We start from the raw sequence: 20,003 nt of genomic DNA on the forward strand, positions 1-20,003 counted from the left end.
TTATTGAACTGAGAAAATGGTTTATTACAGTTTTAAAATAAAATAACAATGAATTTAAACAAAAATGAAACCAACTTACCACAGACTAGAAAAAAACTTGATTTGTATTTAAAAGTTTGTAAATATTTAATCCTTGCACCAATAAAGAAAATGTAACAAAACAAAATTATCAAATATATAGTACCAAGAATTAAAAACTGTCACTGCCTGGTGATTTACATAGAACATAAATCATCTACTGATCTACTATATCAACTTAGATGTCTCTTGATTGTTATTACAAACTTCAACACACACAATATAAAAAAAAAATGAAAAAAAGAATTCCAATAACATCTGACTTCTCTCTAGAACATAGAATATTCAAAATGCTTTTACTCTGTAAACTGTATCACATAATTGAAGTAGCACCAATTGATTAACACGACAAAGACATCAAAATATCGTTAACTGTTGTTATCATCATATAGTAAAACTTTCCTCACAGAAGTACAGTATTTATCCATTTCCAGCATAATTCAAATAATTTATATAAACCATCACCTTGGCTACATGTAAACCTCTTATTATAAATTTTACAACAAATGTGAAATTGTCTAAGATACAATGTACCTGGTAAAATTCATTGTCACTTTAATCATCTCCATTCTGGTTAATATTAAAGTATTAGGGCAGCCTTCCTTCTCATTAAAATAACCTTGAAGTTGACTGTTGATATTAAGAAATCTTAAAGCCTTTTATCAATGATATCACCTTTTTGATATAAATTATTCAAAAGAGAAAAAAAATCACTTCCCCCCTCCAAAATAAAAAAAAAACAAAAAAAAACTCAGTTACAGTAAATTCTTAAATGAAAGACAAAATACAGAAAAACTGTCATAACACTATCTAACAAAACAATAGAAAACACATTTCCAGACCCAGATTCATATAAAATGACAAAACAGGAAATGAAGGTTTAATCAAATATAATTAAGGTTCTATAAAGAAAATTAATCCTACATAATACTTAATCTCAATATCTGATTATCTTTCAATAACCACTAGTAATCAAAAAGTTTGATACATTTTGTACATCATAGTATGGTCGGTCATATATATCTCATTTAATGTCTATTTCATTCTCACATAAAAGTTTCAATAATTCAGACATAATTAATGTAGGTACAAACTTTGTGATGTAAAATCTTCAGAAAAAAGGTATTTGTAAAGTACTGCAATCTACAGTTTTCAATGAAATGAACTTTTTAGCTGACCAGCTGCATCTTCATCAACGTCTAATCTTCTTCATCATAGTGAGTGTTTTAGCCATCATGGGCGCTGATGTCTTCATAGCTACCAAAAGAAAATGACACATTTATCAATTTAAACAAAACCAATTACAAAGACCACATCAAAATTTGACCACCAAAAACAAGGAGTTGCTGAAGTATTGCTAAACTTCAATCAATCTTATTAATGTAAAATGCTGAAAAACACGGTATTTATATCCCATCTTATTTTTGCAGTTTCTGATTTTGGACTTATTTTTCTAGATTTTTCATTTTTGTCTGTTTATTTGTCCAATGATTTTTTTTTACCTTTTGTGAAATTCAGGATTTACATTTTTTGCGACATTGAAGAACTGGATAATCAATAGATAACAGCAGTGAAATCAGTCACCATTGTGTTCAATATAAGCTAATATGTACGATATTTGGATATTACATTTTAATACCATGGACAAATCTTGCCAATTAATTGATCAATAGATTGATGAACATTATTCAGCATTAAGTGACATGTAACATTGTAGCAACAGATGACAATAACTGAAAATACTTGATTTTGAATTTAGTTTTGGGATTTCAAATTTCATCTACAAAATGGTAAAAATGAAGGTATATGAAAAGTTTTTCCAATTTATGGTACAAACTTTCAACTTATTGTTATATGACATGGTATCTATGAACAGAGTTTCATGAGAAATGGTGGTACAGTACTCTCAAAATAATTAATTTCTAACATAGAACAATGACTATCACAAACATGCCAGTCCACACTGACCTTTGGGCTTTCCAACAGGTATCGGATCCATACTGGGTAGAAATCGTGCTCTAGATCTTTCTCCAGAGGAGGGTCCTGCAGTTCCGTATTTAGCTTGCTGGCGACGGACATTTCTGGGAGGTTTTGCTGCCGAGTCAATATAAGCAAGCTGTGTTGTCCTTTCTGTAGATGTAAATTATTAATGAATAAAAAAAAATATTTATCATTAACTCAGTTATCAAATCCTAACATTAATAAATGTACTCATTCAATCATTTGTGTGAATTTATTGAAAATACTTTTAAAAATCTAATTTCAGCACATAAGCACTGGTATATTGGTAAATTAGTGCAATGGCAATTGAGCTCTGTTGCAATAATTGCTATACAAGTAACACGTAGTCATACCTAGACATTATTTCTAGCTGAACTTAAATAGGATTACCATTGAAATATGTATGTATCCTCTAAGGACAGGTGGAAGTGTAATGATAAATTCAATATGTTACTTCAGTCTTGTAAGTGCTAAGAGAATGACTGAAGTAGTTGAGAAAGAAAGCCGGAGTTAAAATTGATAAAAACAAATCAGCTAGCATTTATTCATAGGGCAGCTGGACATAGCGACCAAGATACATCTGCCAATCATACCCTACCTGGCACTTTTTTGGCCAATGAGGCATTGATATTAGCACTGATTTTCTTCAGCTTCTCTTCCCGCTCATCAAACTTTCTCTACAACAGAAAACATTACTAATCAAATACCTTTATACTGTTTGGCTATACAGTATTTCTTTTCATTGTTGAAAACCCTCGGCAATAAATATTACATAAGAATCCGTAAAGGAAGAAAAAACATTTTCAATTTCTGGAAAATTTATCATTTAACACAATCCCTGCTAGCATACATTTCAAAAGTGGTCATTTGTTACCTATGACCTTGCATGATGTCCACTAAAAACTGATGAGGTGTAGAAGTAAAGGCGGTTAAGGGTGGGACAGGAAATGACAGAATGGACGATGAAACTTTATACAATGACCTATCAAAAGTTTAAATCACAAATTCCTATAAATGATATTAAAAGATATGATTATCATAATGGTAAAATTTTCCAACTCTGATTTCCCAGAAGTTTGCATACTAACCAAGTAGTGTTCCCTCCAGGTTTCCATCTCTTCTGGTTTGCTCAGCCGGAAGTCTTTGTGACAGTGGTTCATCCAGAGAGAGTCCGATTCCTCCAGGAAATGCTACCACCAATAAGCATACCACAGTCAAAACAATCACCAATGTCAACACAATTAAAATTCAAAACCTTTTCTTCTTTTTAATTTTTCAAATCATTGAATGATCATTGTAAGAAAACAAAAAAAAAAATTATTATTTGAAAATTACTCTTTAAAACAACCAAAACATAATGACATCATAACTGATGTCTGTAAAAAAAAAGAAAAAAGTTTGTACTTAAGTTTTTAATAACAAAATGAGAAAATGTATCACGTTGTGAACTATTAAATGTTTAAATGTAAGTTAAATAAATTATTCAAAATTGTGTTCAGTTAGACATAAATCAGATTTTTAATCATAATTCATTTGCATGAATAAGACAAGCTTAATTAAATTATTGACATCTACCATCCAGGAGTGAATTATGTATTGACTAGAGCGAGCGACTTAATCTATGCATAGTCATTGTTAATAATTCATTCCCTGATTATATAAGTTATTACCTAAGCTCTACCTAGGCGCTTTGCATGAAGGTCAACGTATACTAATCTTGTGGAAAACTGTTTATCTATTGTGTAAAATTACTTAAGCAAGTTTCATAACATTTTGGTATAAATAGATCTCTCTTGGTCTGCTAAATGAGAAGAGAAGAGAAGAATGGAGGCCAGACAGTTATGAGGATGGTTCTCCATTGGCGGGACACCCACCAGCTTGGGCCTTTGCCTGAGAAAGTACAACTTTACATCTGAACTTATGTATTGTAAAGGCGTGGTTATTGTAAATGCTTACCACACTGTTTTAATGTTTAGTGTATATAGTTAAAGACACACAAAGATTAAACCATGTTCAACAATGACAGTTTGCATCAATTATTTTCAACACATTTAAAAACTGACTAGATTTCAACCATACTTTCATCATGGCCTTTGAAACATATTTAACATTTAACAAGTTTTGATCATTGATGTTCAGAAAAGTTTTATCAGTATACATAAATAGAAAGTTGTTGAGTTTTATTAGGGGTCTCAGTTTTCAATCACTTCTCTGGCAATCTGACGACCTTCTACTGTATTCAATAATAATGTAGACTAAGAGTTACTAACCAAATCTATGACAGTAAATAAACTTACAGGATTGAAGTCCTCCAATCGGTAAAGTTGTGCTGCAGTACATTTCTCCAGTACAGGTTTTAGGATAGTGAATGGCACACCACCCACAAATTCTAAACCTAAGGGAGATAATTATTACAAAATACAATCCTGAACCTATGATAGATAATTATTCTAAACCTAAGGGAGATAATAACTTCAAAATACAATTCTAAACCTAAGGGAGATAATTACTACAAAAATACAATTCTAAACATAAGGAAAATAATTACTACAAAATCAAATTGATTCTTTATTGTGAGTGTAGGATTAAAGATTTTTAATGTAAAAATACTGATTCAGTTGGTATAACTGAAAGAATTAATATTTTTAATTTGATAATACAGAGCAATTAATAAACACATAAAAAGGTCATCATTATCAAACTGCACAGAAATTAATTATATCAACAAAATTTCCAATGAAGGCAAGGGATCTCAATGGTACACAATTGTTATCACACATACCACACTGAGATTTACCTCTGAGTTGGTATTTGATCCATTACCTTTCAAACATCAGCTTTAAAGCTTTTTTTTTGTTTTTTTTTGTTTTTGCTCTATATAAAAAAAAATTGGCATTCATCAGCCAAAGGGATAATCAGGACACTACCAATCTTGATTATAGTTTGTAACTTTGTCTTTGTTTTACAATTTATGTATGTGAGGGAACTTCATTTTTACTTCCTATATCAAATATCTATACCAGAAGTAAGCATCCAATGAATATTTGTTTGTTAGGATCCAATCCCAATAACAGACGACAATGTAGACAACGTATAGTATTGTCAAGGGACACTTTATCTCTACTGGAGAGACTTATCTCTACTGGAGAGATAAGAATTTTGCTGTTCTTTTCTTTATAGTGTTAAACTATAAACATACAGATACCAAACAAAGCAGGGGGCTTGGTGTAATAAGCAATATTTTGAAATTTTGTTTTAACATGACAAAGGAAGTTCTTCAACCTCTTTGGAAATAAGTCTGTGCAGGCATCACTATAAACTTCAAAGAATCAGATGATCAATTATGACGATCTGATGATCAAGTAAAAAAACAAAAGTCTACAATTACTCCACAAAACCTGATCACATCCCTCATGTGTAAAGAACAAGTAATGTGAAGTAAGACTTCAACATTAAGAGTAAAATACTTACTGTCTATGTTATTACATAGGACTTTCATACACACGTCAAACAGCTTGTACACCTCTGAAACAAAATAATCAAAATACAGTGTATAGTTTTAAACCAAACAAAAGTAATGGGGCAAATATAGTGTAAACTTGTAATATGACTTTGGTTTTATATTGCTTTAAGTCCTACTAAAAAATTTAGTCATTTAAGGACAGCCTATGTATACGAGACTGGTATAGGTGTTGCTGGGAGGTTTTGGTATTCATGTCAGCCTCCTTGTGATAATGTGGTTATGATTCTGTTCTGTCGTGATTCAAATTTCACTGGTGACATTCACTTTTGGTCATACGTTTTCTGTGAAAATTTTAAATTCCTACTAGAATAAGACAAGGTTCTCAAATTTTATCATCACTTTTAAGAGGAAATCAGTAAATGAAATTCTCCGAAATATTGGTCATACCTCTAGACATGGACACCATTTCATAGATATGCGCTTTGCTATATCTTATACAACTACATAACAAATTATATATCTGTATCTGTTAAAACGCAAGCAAGCAGCAAGAGAAATAGGACAGAATGACAGCCTAAGACAACAATATATGCCCAGGCCATTTATGGTGAGAACGAACGAATTTCTAACAACTGTTGTCTTCCTGGTTGATGATGAGAATGTTTTAACATGATCTGGTTAAGAAATGATATACATTTTGTATTTCCTTGTAAACAAAAAAGTTAAATGTGTTTGATACCTGTTAATGCACCTGGTGCTTTAATTCTGTAAGTATTTAAAGTGATGATTAAGGGCTATTACTGCAAAACATCCATCCTATCCTAGGACTCTGCCATTTTTTAAGGGATACCACCCACAGAATTTAGTAAACTGATCATTTGCTGATGAAATAACATACATTTAAACCATGGACAGCAGTGACTTATTTTTGAGACCTAGGGTCAGGTAGATGTTTCACTGGAAAAGTCCTTAGTAAGACTGACCAAGAAGTTGTAGGTTAAGGAGAAGCTTACCCTACCTTAACATCTGGTCTTATTATCTTTGTACTATATTTAGGGAATCTTTCTGTTGTTATTTCATTCTCCTTACATCAACATTGTGTCTTAATTCAAAATCTGTTGACATGTTGGTATTTTTATCATGTACTTGACTTTATATGAGAACATTTTTACCTGGAACGAAATTCTGCTTTTTCCCAGAATACATCTGAGTTCTTCCGGTAGTCTTTGTGCCAGCAATAAAAGCATCCAGTAGCTCTTCTACAACACAAAAAAAGAACAACTATATGTGATTTCAATATCTTGTCAGCCCAGAAATGCTAAATCCTCCTCTATGAATTCTTAATTTAAAAGGAGCTTACCAGTAATTTGAATATTTAAACAGTAATAATTAAAACAAGACTGATCTTTGATCAGATAACAAGATGAAACATGGGATACTCCGTGTTCCGTTTATCCATTGGAAAGACACTTTAAGATGAAACATAAGATGTTACTGGAAATTTTTTTGGACAGGTTTTCATATTGTTGTACTGAATATTAGCAGTTCTTATCTCACTACTAAATATATTTAGTTCAAGAATTTACCATCTGTTTTCTTTTTCTCCTCCACTTCCTTTAGTCTCCACGGCCGATAGTGAGTATTAGGCTGGGGTAGTGCGCCAAGTATATCCTCATCAGTAACCTGAATCAGAATGCCAATCAAATGGAATAGATTTATAATTAATTACACATTTCTGGATCTATAATGAAAATACAAAAGTTGTAAAGTTGTCAATAAATCATAATTATTATCATAGGTATATTTAATTGCCAAAATCTTACTACCAGGTATATATAAGTATCTAATTTGACAACAAGAGGACCAGCTTACAGTATCTTGTGATAGGGGACTAGTTTGTCAAAACAAACTGTATAGTAGTGTACATGGAAATTTTGTGAAAACCAGCTGTTTATAATAAATGCACAGAGCCCATGGCAAAAGATATATGTGAAAAAAGTAAATAAATAAAAAGAATCAGCAATTATTCTACACCAAGGTTACAGGTTACTGGTGGTTTCAACTGTAAATAACTTATATCAACAATCTGAATCAACCTGTTTCTTCAAAAAGTTTTAATTACAATGTAGATAAAAAATCTAGCCCAAAATGAAAAGAACCTAATTTTCACTGCGAAGAAATAGTCTTATGGGGAACAAACACAATTGTATGGATAAGTTATGTTCTTATTAGAATGCATTCTAGATGTCCTAAAACAAATTGTTTAAATTCAACAAACCTGAAGGTCTAGGTTATCTTTCACTTTCTTGGTAGAAACATTGTCTCCCTTCTTTTTCACTTTAAATTTTGATTTTAATTTAGCATAATCATTTTGTGACAACTTTGATGGCTGCGAATGTTTAGTTTTACTAGCACCAGCCATAAGGAGATCTTCAAAAGACATTCCATCCTGGCTGCTTGTACGTCGTGTTTTTGAAGGCTTTGAGTGATCTGCATCACCAGAATGTTTTCTTTTCTTGTCATGGTGGTGCTTGGAATCGTGCTTCGATCTGGAATCCTTATCAGACTTGTGCTTTTTCGAGGAACTTTCTCTATCTTTGGAATGCTTATGTCTTTTCTTGTCTTTTTTGTCATTTTCAGAAGTTAAACTTTGATCTGAAAAAATAGTAGAATCTTGTTTTTTGTCACTTATTTTGGAATCAACTTTGACATTAGAATTCTCACAAGGCACTTTCAACTTTGAACTCTCCATGTCATCTTTATGTGCTAAAAGACTGTTATTGTTTGAGTTTAAAAACCAAAGACCAGGTAAATCATCAGTAACAAACTTTCCTTCATCAACTTCATGAGTTAAAGATTCCAATATGCTAGATCTTCCTCTTTCCTTCAGTTGCACTGTCGGAGATGGAGCTTCTTTCTCTAGTGATTGTTTTTCAGATTCTCTTTTTTTTTGAGTTATCTCCCCTGTTTCAAGTTCTTTGTGTTTTGAATGTTTATGTTCCTTTTCTTTATCTGAATGTTTGTGTTTATGCTTGGAATGTTTACTTTTATGACCCAATTCATCCCGATGGTGTTTTTCTTTCTCTGTTGAACTTTCCTTTTTTTCACTGTGGTGTGATTTTGATGATTTTTCCCTGTGCTTGTGTTTGGATTCACGATCTTTTGAGTGTTCTTTTTCTTTTTTCGATGTCAAAACTTGACCATCATGTGTTCTCTCACATTCTGTAGATTTCATAGAATCACAAAATACTGAACGATTGCTCCCTTCCAGATTTTGTTCTGACAACAAATTTTCCTCTGATACCTCCTTTTTTTCTCGTTGGAATTGTTCGTGCTGAGGCGAATTTTCTTGTTCAAAGGACTCCAACATTTCCCAGTGTAATGGGTCACTATCACTGTCATCTTTAGTTTCTGTTTTTTTGTTGAATTCTGAAGACACACGAGAATCTGCTGGACTTATCATATTCTTGCTTGTTTCACTTTTTACAACATGATCATCCTGTATGGAGTTTTTTGCTTCCTTTTCTTTCTGTTCATTCTTGTGTTGGCCATCTTTTTTGTGCTTATTTACATCGACTTTATATTTACTTCCCAAGTTGTTCTCTTTTCTTTCTGTATTTTCCTGTTTGTCTTCTGTAAACTTACTCTCGGAACTTTTGTGCTTATTATTGGAACTTGAATGCCTACTACTGGAACTTTTATCCTCAGAACTCTTATGCTTATTTTCAGTACTTTTATGTCTATTTTCAGAACTTGTATGCTTATTTTCAGAATGTTTATGCTTACTCTCAGAACTTTGATGCTTATTTTCAGAACTTGTATGCTTATTTTCAGAATGTTTATGCTTATTTTCAGAATGTCTATGCTTACTTTCAGAATTTTTATGCTTACTGTCAGAATTTCCATGTTTATGCTTGTCATGATCATTTTGTAAAGTATCTTTCTCCTTATGTCTGTGACTTCTCACTTTGTCACTCTTACTTTCCTTTTGTTCATTTTGGCGGACGTTTCGTTCATTGTTTGATTTACTGGAAGAGTTTTCTTTGCTGACATCAGAGCTATATTTGGCATTTTTGTTACACTTGTTTTCAATTTTTTCTACTTCTTCACTTGTCTCATTGCCTGACTGGACATCCTCACCAGCTGAGCTGTTGTCAGGCTGGGATTCAGATCCAGATTTATCCTCGCTATTGACCTGGCTCGCTGATTCTCGAGCCTCATCTTCAGCTTCTAATCTCTGAGCTACCATTGACTTCCAACCTGCAACAAGATTTCTTGCTAGTTCTCCAATTTCTCCATCCTTTTTTCTGAAGCTGTTTACCACTTTCCCTATTCCAGTTTTCTACAACGAAAATTTTCAAAATGAGAAGATATTTATATAACATTCAGATACAAATGTATCAATTCATCAGAACTCATATCAACATTATTTTCTGGTTGAATTACTGTACAGTTTACTCGTTAGCGATTATGCTAATTCAAGCATTATTTAAACACAACTTAATTCCTATGCTATCTATTACAACCAAGTCTCTCCCAGAGTGCACTGCATTACCCTAATAACACCTAAGTAAATGGCCTTTGCCATTTCAAGATTCTGGAAAAACATATCTTTGTCCAAAAATGAAGTATTTCATTTTTTTTCTGTTTTGTTATTTGTATTATTATTTTTGAAAATAGATGTTTGTTCATCTGGAAAACGACTACATTAGTTTATATGGTTATAGACATTATCGATTATATTGGGAAGATTAATTTTGAGTAAATAGTCAACAAGTGCCATGTATATATTTTGTACTATCGTTTTTTTTCAACTACTGACATGTTCTTGGGATAAATGGTGATGTATTGTAACTTCAGTGATTACCGCTTGTAATTTAGCTACAATATCAGAAATATGTAACATTTCAAAAATTGATAGCATACAAAACAGTCCACAGCTGTGTCCTTCTTTGGTGTTTTCAGGGATGCCGTCATAGTTTTGCACGATATCTAACTTTGACTTTGACTACAAGGTCAACTATCGGTAGTCTGTGAGCTGTTTACAGAGGTGTATTGTGACTGTTAAAGAACAACAACTCTGGTAGAGATTGATTACAACCCTCAGTACAATATCATTAACTCAATCATTACTTGCTTATAGCGCTTAGTATGTATAAAGTTTATAATTACCTGTAAAATTGCAATGGTGATGAACATTTCAGACAACCGGGTAAAAATATACAGCACCTTGAAGTAAAAAACAAAACACTCATTGGAGTTTGTACTTCATACACATATTATCTTTAAAATTAAAAAAAAATAGGGGGAGGGGGTGTATAAACTGTACTGGTCAATGACCGATTCTCACAACTACCTGTGAAATGACATATCTACAAGGGTGAAATCACTTAACTTGTTTTGCATTCAAATTGAGTATGTAATCCAAATATGCTTGAAGCTGTATTTACAATTAACTGGCAAGACACTAATTTTTTGAACATTTTTCCATTTAGTACAAAATGTGAAAATATGTAACATCATTTTACCATATACTATTAACTATTCTGCAGATGATAGATTTCTCTCTGTTACATTGTTGTTCCCCTTTACATATTAAAACAAAGTGAGCATGTTGTCATATAGACATACCCACATCCCATCGTCTTCTGATCTAAAACTACTGAGGGCATAATCTAGATGAATTAATGGGTTACTCAGAGATCTCGTACTCAAGCTTTTTATCTCTAAACTGGTCAAAAGTGACCTTTGGCCTTGACCGATGACCACTACTTGAAACTCTCCCCTCTTAACCATAAAGAAGTTATACTCATATCGCCTCTGTGACAGCTTAATAGCCTATATGTTAGAATACAGCCTTGACTATGTTGACCGGTTCTGAAACCTAGTTAGTGAATCGAGGGGTTCGGTGAAACACTCTAATATTTTAAATATCAACCATTTATATCAGATCACTGACGATTCCTAAGCTATATTCAATTTCCAACATTGAACATCGGTACTTTCTTATTTTCGTTCTTCATCATTCATTTGTTGATCATATTGAGTGACCATCAATGCCATTTGGTGATCTTATTTTTCGATTTATTCTCCTTTTATGGAAGTAAACAGCTAATTAACATTGTCTTGCCATAAATAAATCAGTGTTACCTTGCTACCATTTTGGTTGGTCTCCAGGTAAGATTTGTACTTCAACACTTTGTGCTCAACATCTGCCTCCGTAGCGGAATGGAGCTTTTCTCTCGTAGCCATTTCTGAGCAAGGGTGATAACTCTAGTCACCAGTTCCGGAACACGATGATTTAAATATTGAAGATATTTTTCTAAAACTAAAATCTAAATTTCTAAACAATATATAAATAACACATTTCAAAATGTCATTTTCAAATGAATGCTCTGATTCACAAATTGTTATATTAGCAGAAGTGCCAAGTAGGCAAAGTTATTAGAAGTTCAGCAGAGAGATTTTTTATTATTATTTATCGATCACAATATTTGGTTTTTTTATTTGTTAAGATAAATTATTTTATCAAACTATTATCTTTATTCAAAGTTTAGCATGGCAATTTCAAGACCGGCACCCCTTTACGTTTACAAATTCCTTGGACATCCCATTTACTCGAAAAGTAAAATGATATTAAATAGATTTCCTACTTTTCATTTCTAAGCATTTATTTCAGTTTCACCACATTGATGCCATGTACTTCAGAAAAGAAATAAAAACGAAGGACGCTTGTAGTTACGTTCTCATCTTCATATTCGGTATAAAAACTATAAAACAATATACATGTAGCATATGCACCAAAATAGTTCAACCTTTTACGACAGGAGACAATTTTCAACAAAAGAATTTAAAGAAATTACACATGGTTTAAATTTTATAGAAAAATACTCAAAATTAATTGAAAACGCGTAGCTCCAACGAAGAATTACCTCTTAGAATTGAATGGAATGGATTTTGGCTATAGTTCTTGACTTCATGGAAGCAGATGGAAATCTACCTCCCCAAATGTAATTAACCTTTCGAAAACAATATGACTACCACTTATAAGTCACATGTATACGAATTTGTCTCTGTTTGCTGTAGTAGTGATGATTGACACGTTTCTGCAATTAAGAGTTCATTTCTATGTTCTATCCTGTATCTAACTCTTGTTTACTAGCTGTGATGTGTTCACTCTTTCCAGATTCTGGACAATTTGCAGTCGTCTTTGCACCACGTATATCAGATATGCCAGATATAAGACACTTGAGCCATAAAGTGCAAGCGAGAGGTAAGAAGTAACAAAGGCCTTCCATTCGTCCGTGGTCATTAACAGTCGGATAACTCCAGTGTTTCTGAACCGGTTATCACAGAAGGTGCTGAAAACCGCACCAAACCGGAAGTTAAGATGCTTCACACAGGGTGATACAAACAGCGCAACAATTGCATAGTAAGAGCCACAAATGGACTGAAGATGCTAAACAACGCATCGTTGTCACCTAATTTGATGCAAAGGAAAAGTTCGACTTCGTGTGATAAGGGGACTGTTCAGGGTACTGCGGTGGAATTCCTGACGATATGTGGTTATTATCATTAAGAAAATCAACTGAAAAACGAACATCTTATCCGACTGTTAGAGTGCAGAATTCGCGTTGGAAATCACATAACTATTAGATAAGGGAGCACTGCAATTGGTAATCAGGATTTTAACGTTCTTTCGACTTCAAGGGATGAATTTTATTTTATTTTGTACGGAATTTATTTGATTTTTATCATATTCTGCCACACATTTGTTTTGCCGTTGGCTCGTGGGTATTTCTTATGCGCGTCCGTATTCAGACTTTTTGAAAGGCTGGACTTGATAGAAAGGAGAATTTAAGTTTTAAGAGTCTGATGGCTAAATTCACAATTTCTCTTATTCTGTCATAATAGTATTTATTTTATTCATGCCATTGAAATATATAGGAATATATCATTAATATTTTTTCAATTCTTTTTTTTGACTCATGAAAAAAATTATATATATATATTTATTAAATAATAAGAAAAAGAAAAAAACCGGTCAACCTGAATGAGTTGCTTACTCCATGAAAGTCAGCAGACACGGCAATGCAAATGACCTTAACAAAGACCAAATCCAATACCCAACCGAGCGTCTTGAATGCTGAGCTAATATAACACGTCGGACATTTCAAGGGGATTCGTGTCATCAACAGCGACAATCGCAGATTGCCGAAATATTTTCAGCCGCGTAATAACTTGTCACAGGTTAAACTCTATTTCAACGTTTGACAGCAAATTATGTCTCTTACAGACAAGAATAAGTAATATTTTCTATGTGAATATGAAAAGAAATTACTACTGAAATTTACTTTTTATGTTTACATAGTTTTTCTTCGAAAAAAACCCGTTACATATTTTGTTGCGTACTGCGAAGTTCAATGAGTATTGTCCACAAAAAGCCTAGTCAGTCTCCTCTTTTTGATATAGCTACTGGCACTGTCCTCGTAATACACATGACACATATATTTTTGTTGTATTCGGCAGTGACGGAAAACCGCTGTAGCACGTGCGGTAATTCGACAGAATAACGCTCTGAATTTACTTAAATGTTACGTTTAGAAATATAAATTGTTGTTAAATTGGCGATTTTACACGTTGTAAAGAACAAGTTGATTAAAAACAATTCATAAAATCGCTGTTATATTTTATTAAGTTTGGAACTATGTTTCCGCGCGCAGCAATAATTTTGGCGTCGGTCATCAGGCAAAATTCAGCGTAGTTCGTCAATGTCAGGTAAGTTCGGGTTGACCAACAAATATGTTTGTTTCAATAGTCAGCTTTTAAGTCAGTGTTGCAGGATAAATAGAATACATGTTCTGTGTCTTAAATCTAAACTGTATTTTGGCTCGTGACAGAAAAACAAAAGTGGTTCGCAAGAGGCTCGTCACGTCTGTCTTTGTTCACCCTCGCCAAAACACCTCATATTTAAGAAACTGGCCATGTAATCTATATCTCCACGTGTGCGCAAGATACTAAAATGTTAGACACACTTGTGACATATATTTGTTATCACTGAAGAAACTACTAAATATCCTGTTTGTCGTAATCGTTTGTATTTTACATTTAGCTATCACTAGATTTATATAAAGTTATGTCTTGTTTTGTAAGGAATTCCAGGTATCTGTGCATTTTGAGTTTATTTTGTTCGTTTGTTTCTGTGAAAAGTGAATACAGGCGGCAGTATAATATCTTTTGTTAAGATCCTTTGTGCGCTTCCATTCGGATCAGGCAACAAGATAGTTTACAAATGTTGACGTTCTATTGACATTTTTTCTTTATCGGTTTGAATGTCACAGACAATAAAATCGATAGAATGTTTAAAATTTTGGACTAAACAAAATGAAGAACGAATTTTCACATTTAGCAATTAAATTAGCAAGTAAATTGTCTTTCTTTTTAATGGAGACAATATATATGGTCATCATTTACACAATGCACGTGCTTTCAGGTGTACTATACATGTTTCAGCACGAATTACTACAAAAAATAAGAATGCACATGCGTAAATATTATGATCAGGTTTAAATATCCTTCCATAACACACAATATTAATATTTTTAGTCTTTTTTCCAAAGCTTTGTGAAAGTTTGTGAATATTGTGTTTTCAAATTTCCCATCGCTTTTCCGATTTACAAAGTTTTAATTCCTGTCGGTAAACTCCATTTTCTTTGTTAATCAATACGAGAGATAATCTCTTCTGCAATACCATATGAATGGCGCAATAAAATTTGACGGTGTACTTTCGGTTTCGAGTCCAGATATATCTGTTACTCAAAATCAATACATGTCCATATAGTTCTAAATTAATATCAAAAGTAAAAGTAGTAGCTGAGGATTTCCAGAATCTCTATCGTTACAAGGAAACTAAAACGTATGTTGACATCTAAAGAGGAGCAGACAAACATGACTACTTACATCAATATAGGAAACTTGTCCGGAGATCCAAGGTATGAAAGACGGATCGGGCTACAAATACAGAAGGTAAGTGACTCAGTTTTACATAGTGTAATAAGATATATTTATCACACCGACCCGTGAAATTACAATGTCTACACATCGTCCAAATTATTCTGACATTTTATTGATTTTTTTTATGTCGGTCTGGAGACCGATGTGAAAAACGTCGACAGAACCTCAGAATTTAGACCACTAACCGTACTGTTTATATAGGATTTCAACAGTGACCACGAAAAGGATTTGGCAACTCCGTCAAGTGTCACGCTGGGCGGGGCTCGATCGATATCCGGGGTCGTTTTTTTTTTGCAAGACACTGATATTACCAACAATCCTGTGATGTGATGATGGTGTCACCTTATCCCAACTGATAACATGCGGTGGACCTTCCACACATGTTCAGTGCGGAAGTCTGGCGAATCAAACTGAAGCTTATATTTTAAAGCACTGGCCATGTTTTCTATTAATCCTGCACCATTAATTGAAAATCATACTATTTAAACAGTCTTACCTAACGTTACGCTAAATTTTGTGATGACGGACGCCAAAATAATTGTTCCGCACAGAAATTAAATTCAAAGTTCAACAGATATGACAGCGATTTAATGAATATAAATAAACTAAGTTATAACAGCATATCAAATCACTTTCTTCAGCAGTTAATTTTATTGTTCAATATAATTTTCAGGTAATTACATAAAGTAAATGGAATCAACACACGTGCTAAAATACAGCTGTTTTCCACGACTGTTGAGTAAAGACAAATATATGTATAATGTATGTGGGAGATGTATTCCGACAATGGCTGATCCAATTCTACATGCAGGATAAATATATAACATAGTGGTTATAGTACATATATATGGACCATGAGTTGGGAATTAGTGCCAAGTGCCTGTGATTACCTTTAGGGGACAGAAAAAAACCACGAATTAACAAACGTAAATCCGTTTGAATTCTGATGTTGTTCATGTATTTGTTTGTAATCTTTCGTCAACGTGACGGAACATGACAGAAATGTAATTGTTCTATTCAATATTGAAACGTATAATAATGTTATTTTGTCACGAAGTTTCTGACGATAACTTTGCAGATAAGAAAGATTGGTGACCTAAAGTTGGCGCTGGAGGGCCCATTAGGCTTACCACGTGACAGATATGACGTCATCAAAATGAGAGAAGCTTTACTGTACGATGAGGCAGAATTAATAACACCGACTGTTTGGTCAACAAAAGTAGTTCTGGTCATCCATCCGTGTTCTCGCCCTGTCTATGATCATCTGAAGACATCAGAAACGGATATAGTAAATGGAGACTTCGAAGATGAACAAAGGACTATTATGTCATGTGGCCATGGTATCGGTAAGTTTTACTAAGGCTAACCTCCAGTCCCATCTCTTCAGAGTCTCATTGTCTGTCATTTGTCCATTATCCTTTCACTTTGTCTTTTCTTTCCCATGCAGTTAATTTTCTTTCCTCATATAAATCAAGTTCGTTCTACCTTGCTCGCTTGTCTGCTATAGCACAAACGTTGAATAGTGCAGTCATTTTAGCCCCAGAATAGGACAAACCCCAAACTAATTGCAACATAATTCTTTATAGATAACTTTGAAAGTTCTATTGTTGTAGTATATCATATTAAAAATCTACATGCGTGAAAATTGTGGAAATGCGTGAATATATTTTCTGACATTCAAATAAACGATTATATTTTCAGTGCCTGAGACGCTGTATGATTACTGTTGGAATGGTCTTAAACAAGGAGGTCTTGAGATCAAATGTCCTGCAATTGAGGAGTTCAGAGTGCGAGGCACTCAAACAACATGTGGCTCCCTCTGGACCCTATATGAGTTGACCGTAAAGGCGCAATTATCACAAGATGAACGCATACTGTTCGAAATGAAACTTAGCAAGAATAGCTTGATGAAGATGGAGGGCGTTCAAGAGTGTCCGTTCTGTCGCTCTATCGCAGTTCGAGACAATGTCAGCAACGATAGAGTCTTGTGTATAAACTGCTGCAATACAAATCCAGATAACGCCGAATTCTGTTGGCAGTGTCTACATCCATGGAAGACCACGAACACCAACTATTGCGGGAATTTGTCATGTTCCACATCCAAGGGACCAAAAGCAACACAAGAAATCTTACGGACGTGCCCGTCAAGATCCATCGGTGGTCACAAGAGGACTACACCAATTGTCCGCGCATGCCCAAGTTGTCAAGTTCTTGTCGAGCACACTTCCGGCTGTAAGCAAATGACTTGCAAATGCCAGTACATTTTCTGCTTTATTTGTTTGCAACCATGGAAACAGAAAGGCGTTAACGGAGGTTGTGATTACAGTATAAACTGCGATCCGGCACCTTATCAATCCGTATAGATGTTTCTTGTGTGAGAGAGTAAATACCACTACATACACAAACAGATAAATAGAGTAGGGAATGTGTTAACGCGCTATTTTACCAGAACAAAGCTTAAACATTCCGGCACAAATTTTTAAAAATCTTTATTGTTTTTGTTTCTTCTCTTGCTGAGTTAATAGAAGAGTATCATTTCGCTCAGTGGTGTAATAGGTGTGATAACAGTGTGGAACATTATAGACGTATACATCCTCATATAGGCGCGAATCCTCTGTTAGCTTAAAGTATCCAAAGCTGACATGGGCAATTGCTGAGCTTGTTAAGCTCTCTTATAGGACATTGACAGAGTGTGTAATTTGTAAACTTTGTCGAAAATCAACAACAAACATTGCAAAGCATGTTCTTATCCAATGCCCAGCCTTATTCAGTAGTAGAGATATGCTTCTTGACCATATTGTAAATACGATAACAGTAAACAATTATGTCAAATTTGATTTGTTAGATGAAGACGATCAGTATTTGTTTCTACTAGGGAGCAGAGGGACAATAGAAATGGAAGACGATGAATGGGAGGATTACATTGCTGGAGTCGCACGATGTGTAAAACACATGCTTTGTGAATTAAACATCCTTCTTGCGAACTGACTCTCTTAGATGACGTATCTGATGACGTCAACATGTAAATAACGTGTAAAACTGCCAATAATTGCAGTAATGATTGTTTAATATATTACCACTTAATTCCATTTATACCTTTATTCTATTGAAACGTGGTAATTAATTGTAAAATAGGACATGCTAATTGATCTCTGCATGGAGGAAATAAAGAAACGGTCCGTTTGTCTGTCATAAGTTTGCGTATTTTTTGTATGTTACAATATACATAAATATTATACAGTAAACTTTTGAAATGCGTCATTTTTGAATGATAAAACTAGGTTCAGGTGTAATGTATATTAAACTTAGGAAACAAAGTGTTTTTCATTCAGGAAACCAATGGTTTTTAAAATTGACATAAATTGCGTTTGGGATACAATTTGCTCATACATACCAATGCTTCTATTCATATTGTTTTAAGTCGAGGAATTTGCTTATTTTCTTATATAGAGGTGCATATGGTGTGTTGCGCATGTAGTGATAAAGCAATTAAACAGCGAAATATCAGTGCGTCTGAGACGAGAAATTTATGATACCAATTACATTGATGTATTATATACTTAAGTTAAAGTTCTAGTTGTAACTGTTGTTACAAGATGTCGACATTACAGCGCCTTATATCACGGATATTTATGGTCGAGCTTATATGTATAATATGTATTTTTTTAGCGGGAGGGGGTATCTATTTTCTTTTGGAGTTTTTCTTTCATCTTATCACATTTTCTTTCATCTGATCACACATATTTCCAAATTGTTGTTTTGCTATGTAATATTTGATTCATTGTGTGTGTCTTTTTTAATATTGTATAGAGTAGGAAGACATTGTCTAATTGATGACGGAGAAACATGTCATACGGGTAATATAGTCCAATGTTTATCTATCTATTGATAATGTAATCATTGATTTAAATGATCAATGCACGGGAACTTGTCACGAATTCCCAACACATAGTCCACACATATGACCGTACGGGACACAAGTCAAACATTGTCATCTGTTGTCAGTTGTGTTACAATATATATTATACTACATTATATATATACGGACTTGGAAATTCGTAACAAGTCCCTATGGTTCCATTATGTTATAACCTATGAAATCGTAACGGCTAATCGACTGATGAAGAGGCAAATGAATAAAAAATTCTTAAATGCTACTATTTCTTTGTTAGTCTTTTGTTTCATTTATTTATTAATTACGGTTTGATTTTGTTCACGCTGGAAGTTCTTAGATTAAAAATATATTAATCACCACGTGTGAAAAATAATTATATTACACTTTGTGAATTGAATAAAGTACATCAAGCAAATAGTTATTCAAATAATCGCAAGAATTGTGCAGATGACAAGAAGCAACTCGCAGGAGTAATTTCCCAAAACATAGTTTTCCAAACAGAAAGTGAAAGAAGACGGTTTTCCTTTTATGCGTCGTCAGGTCATCGATATA

General features: G+C 33.5%; 2 protein-coding genes across 2 annotated transcripts; one reads left to right on the forward strand and one right to left on the reverse strand.

The window, feature by feature from the left end:
* Positions 1-837: 837 nt before the first annotated feature.
* LOC132557210 (transcription elongation factor B polypeptide 3-like) lies at positions 838-11,794 on the reverse strand. The gene is made up of 11 exons (XM_060221706.1): positions 11,693-11,794; positions 10,715-10,771; positions 7,821-9,884; positions 7,129-7,225; positions 6,715-6,801; positions 5,551-5,604; positions 4,377-4,474; positions 3,168-3,269; positions 2,678-2,756; positions 2,047-2,208; positions 838-1,335 (listed from the first exon to the last, which is right to left on the reverse strand). Exons 1-11 carry the CDS (start codon positions 11,792-11,794, stop codon positions 1,271-1,273), a joined length of 2,967 nt encoding a protein of 988 aa, XP_060077689.1. The 3' UTR covers positions 838-1,270.
* Positions 11,795-15,490: 3,696 nt separating this feature from the next.
* Positions 15,491-17,919, forward strand: LOC132557208 (E3 ubiquitin-protein ligase RNF144B-like). The gene is made up of 3 exons (XM_060221703.1): positions 15,491-15,568; positions 16,635-16,902; positions 17,258-17,919. Exons 1-3 carry the CDS (start codon positions 15,491-15,493, stop codon positions 17,917-17,919), a joined length of 1,008 nt encoding a protein of 335 aa, XP_060077686.1.
* The last annotated feature ends 2,084 nt before the right edge of the window (positions 17,920-20,003 follow it).

This window comes from Ylistrum balloti, unplaced genomic scaffold (assembly GCF_031769215.1).
Source record: "Ylistrum balloti isolate Yb309-2 unplaced genomic scaffold, AGI_CSIRO_Ybal_v1 Utg370646, whole genome shotgun sequence".
Lineage (NCBI taxonomy): Eukaryota > Metazoa > Mollusca > Bivalvia > Pectinida > Pectinidae > Ylistrum > Ylistrum balloti.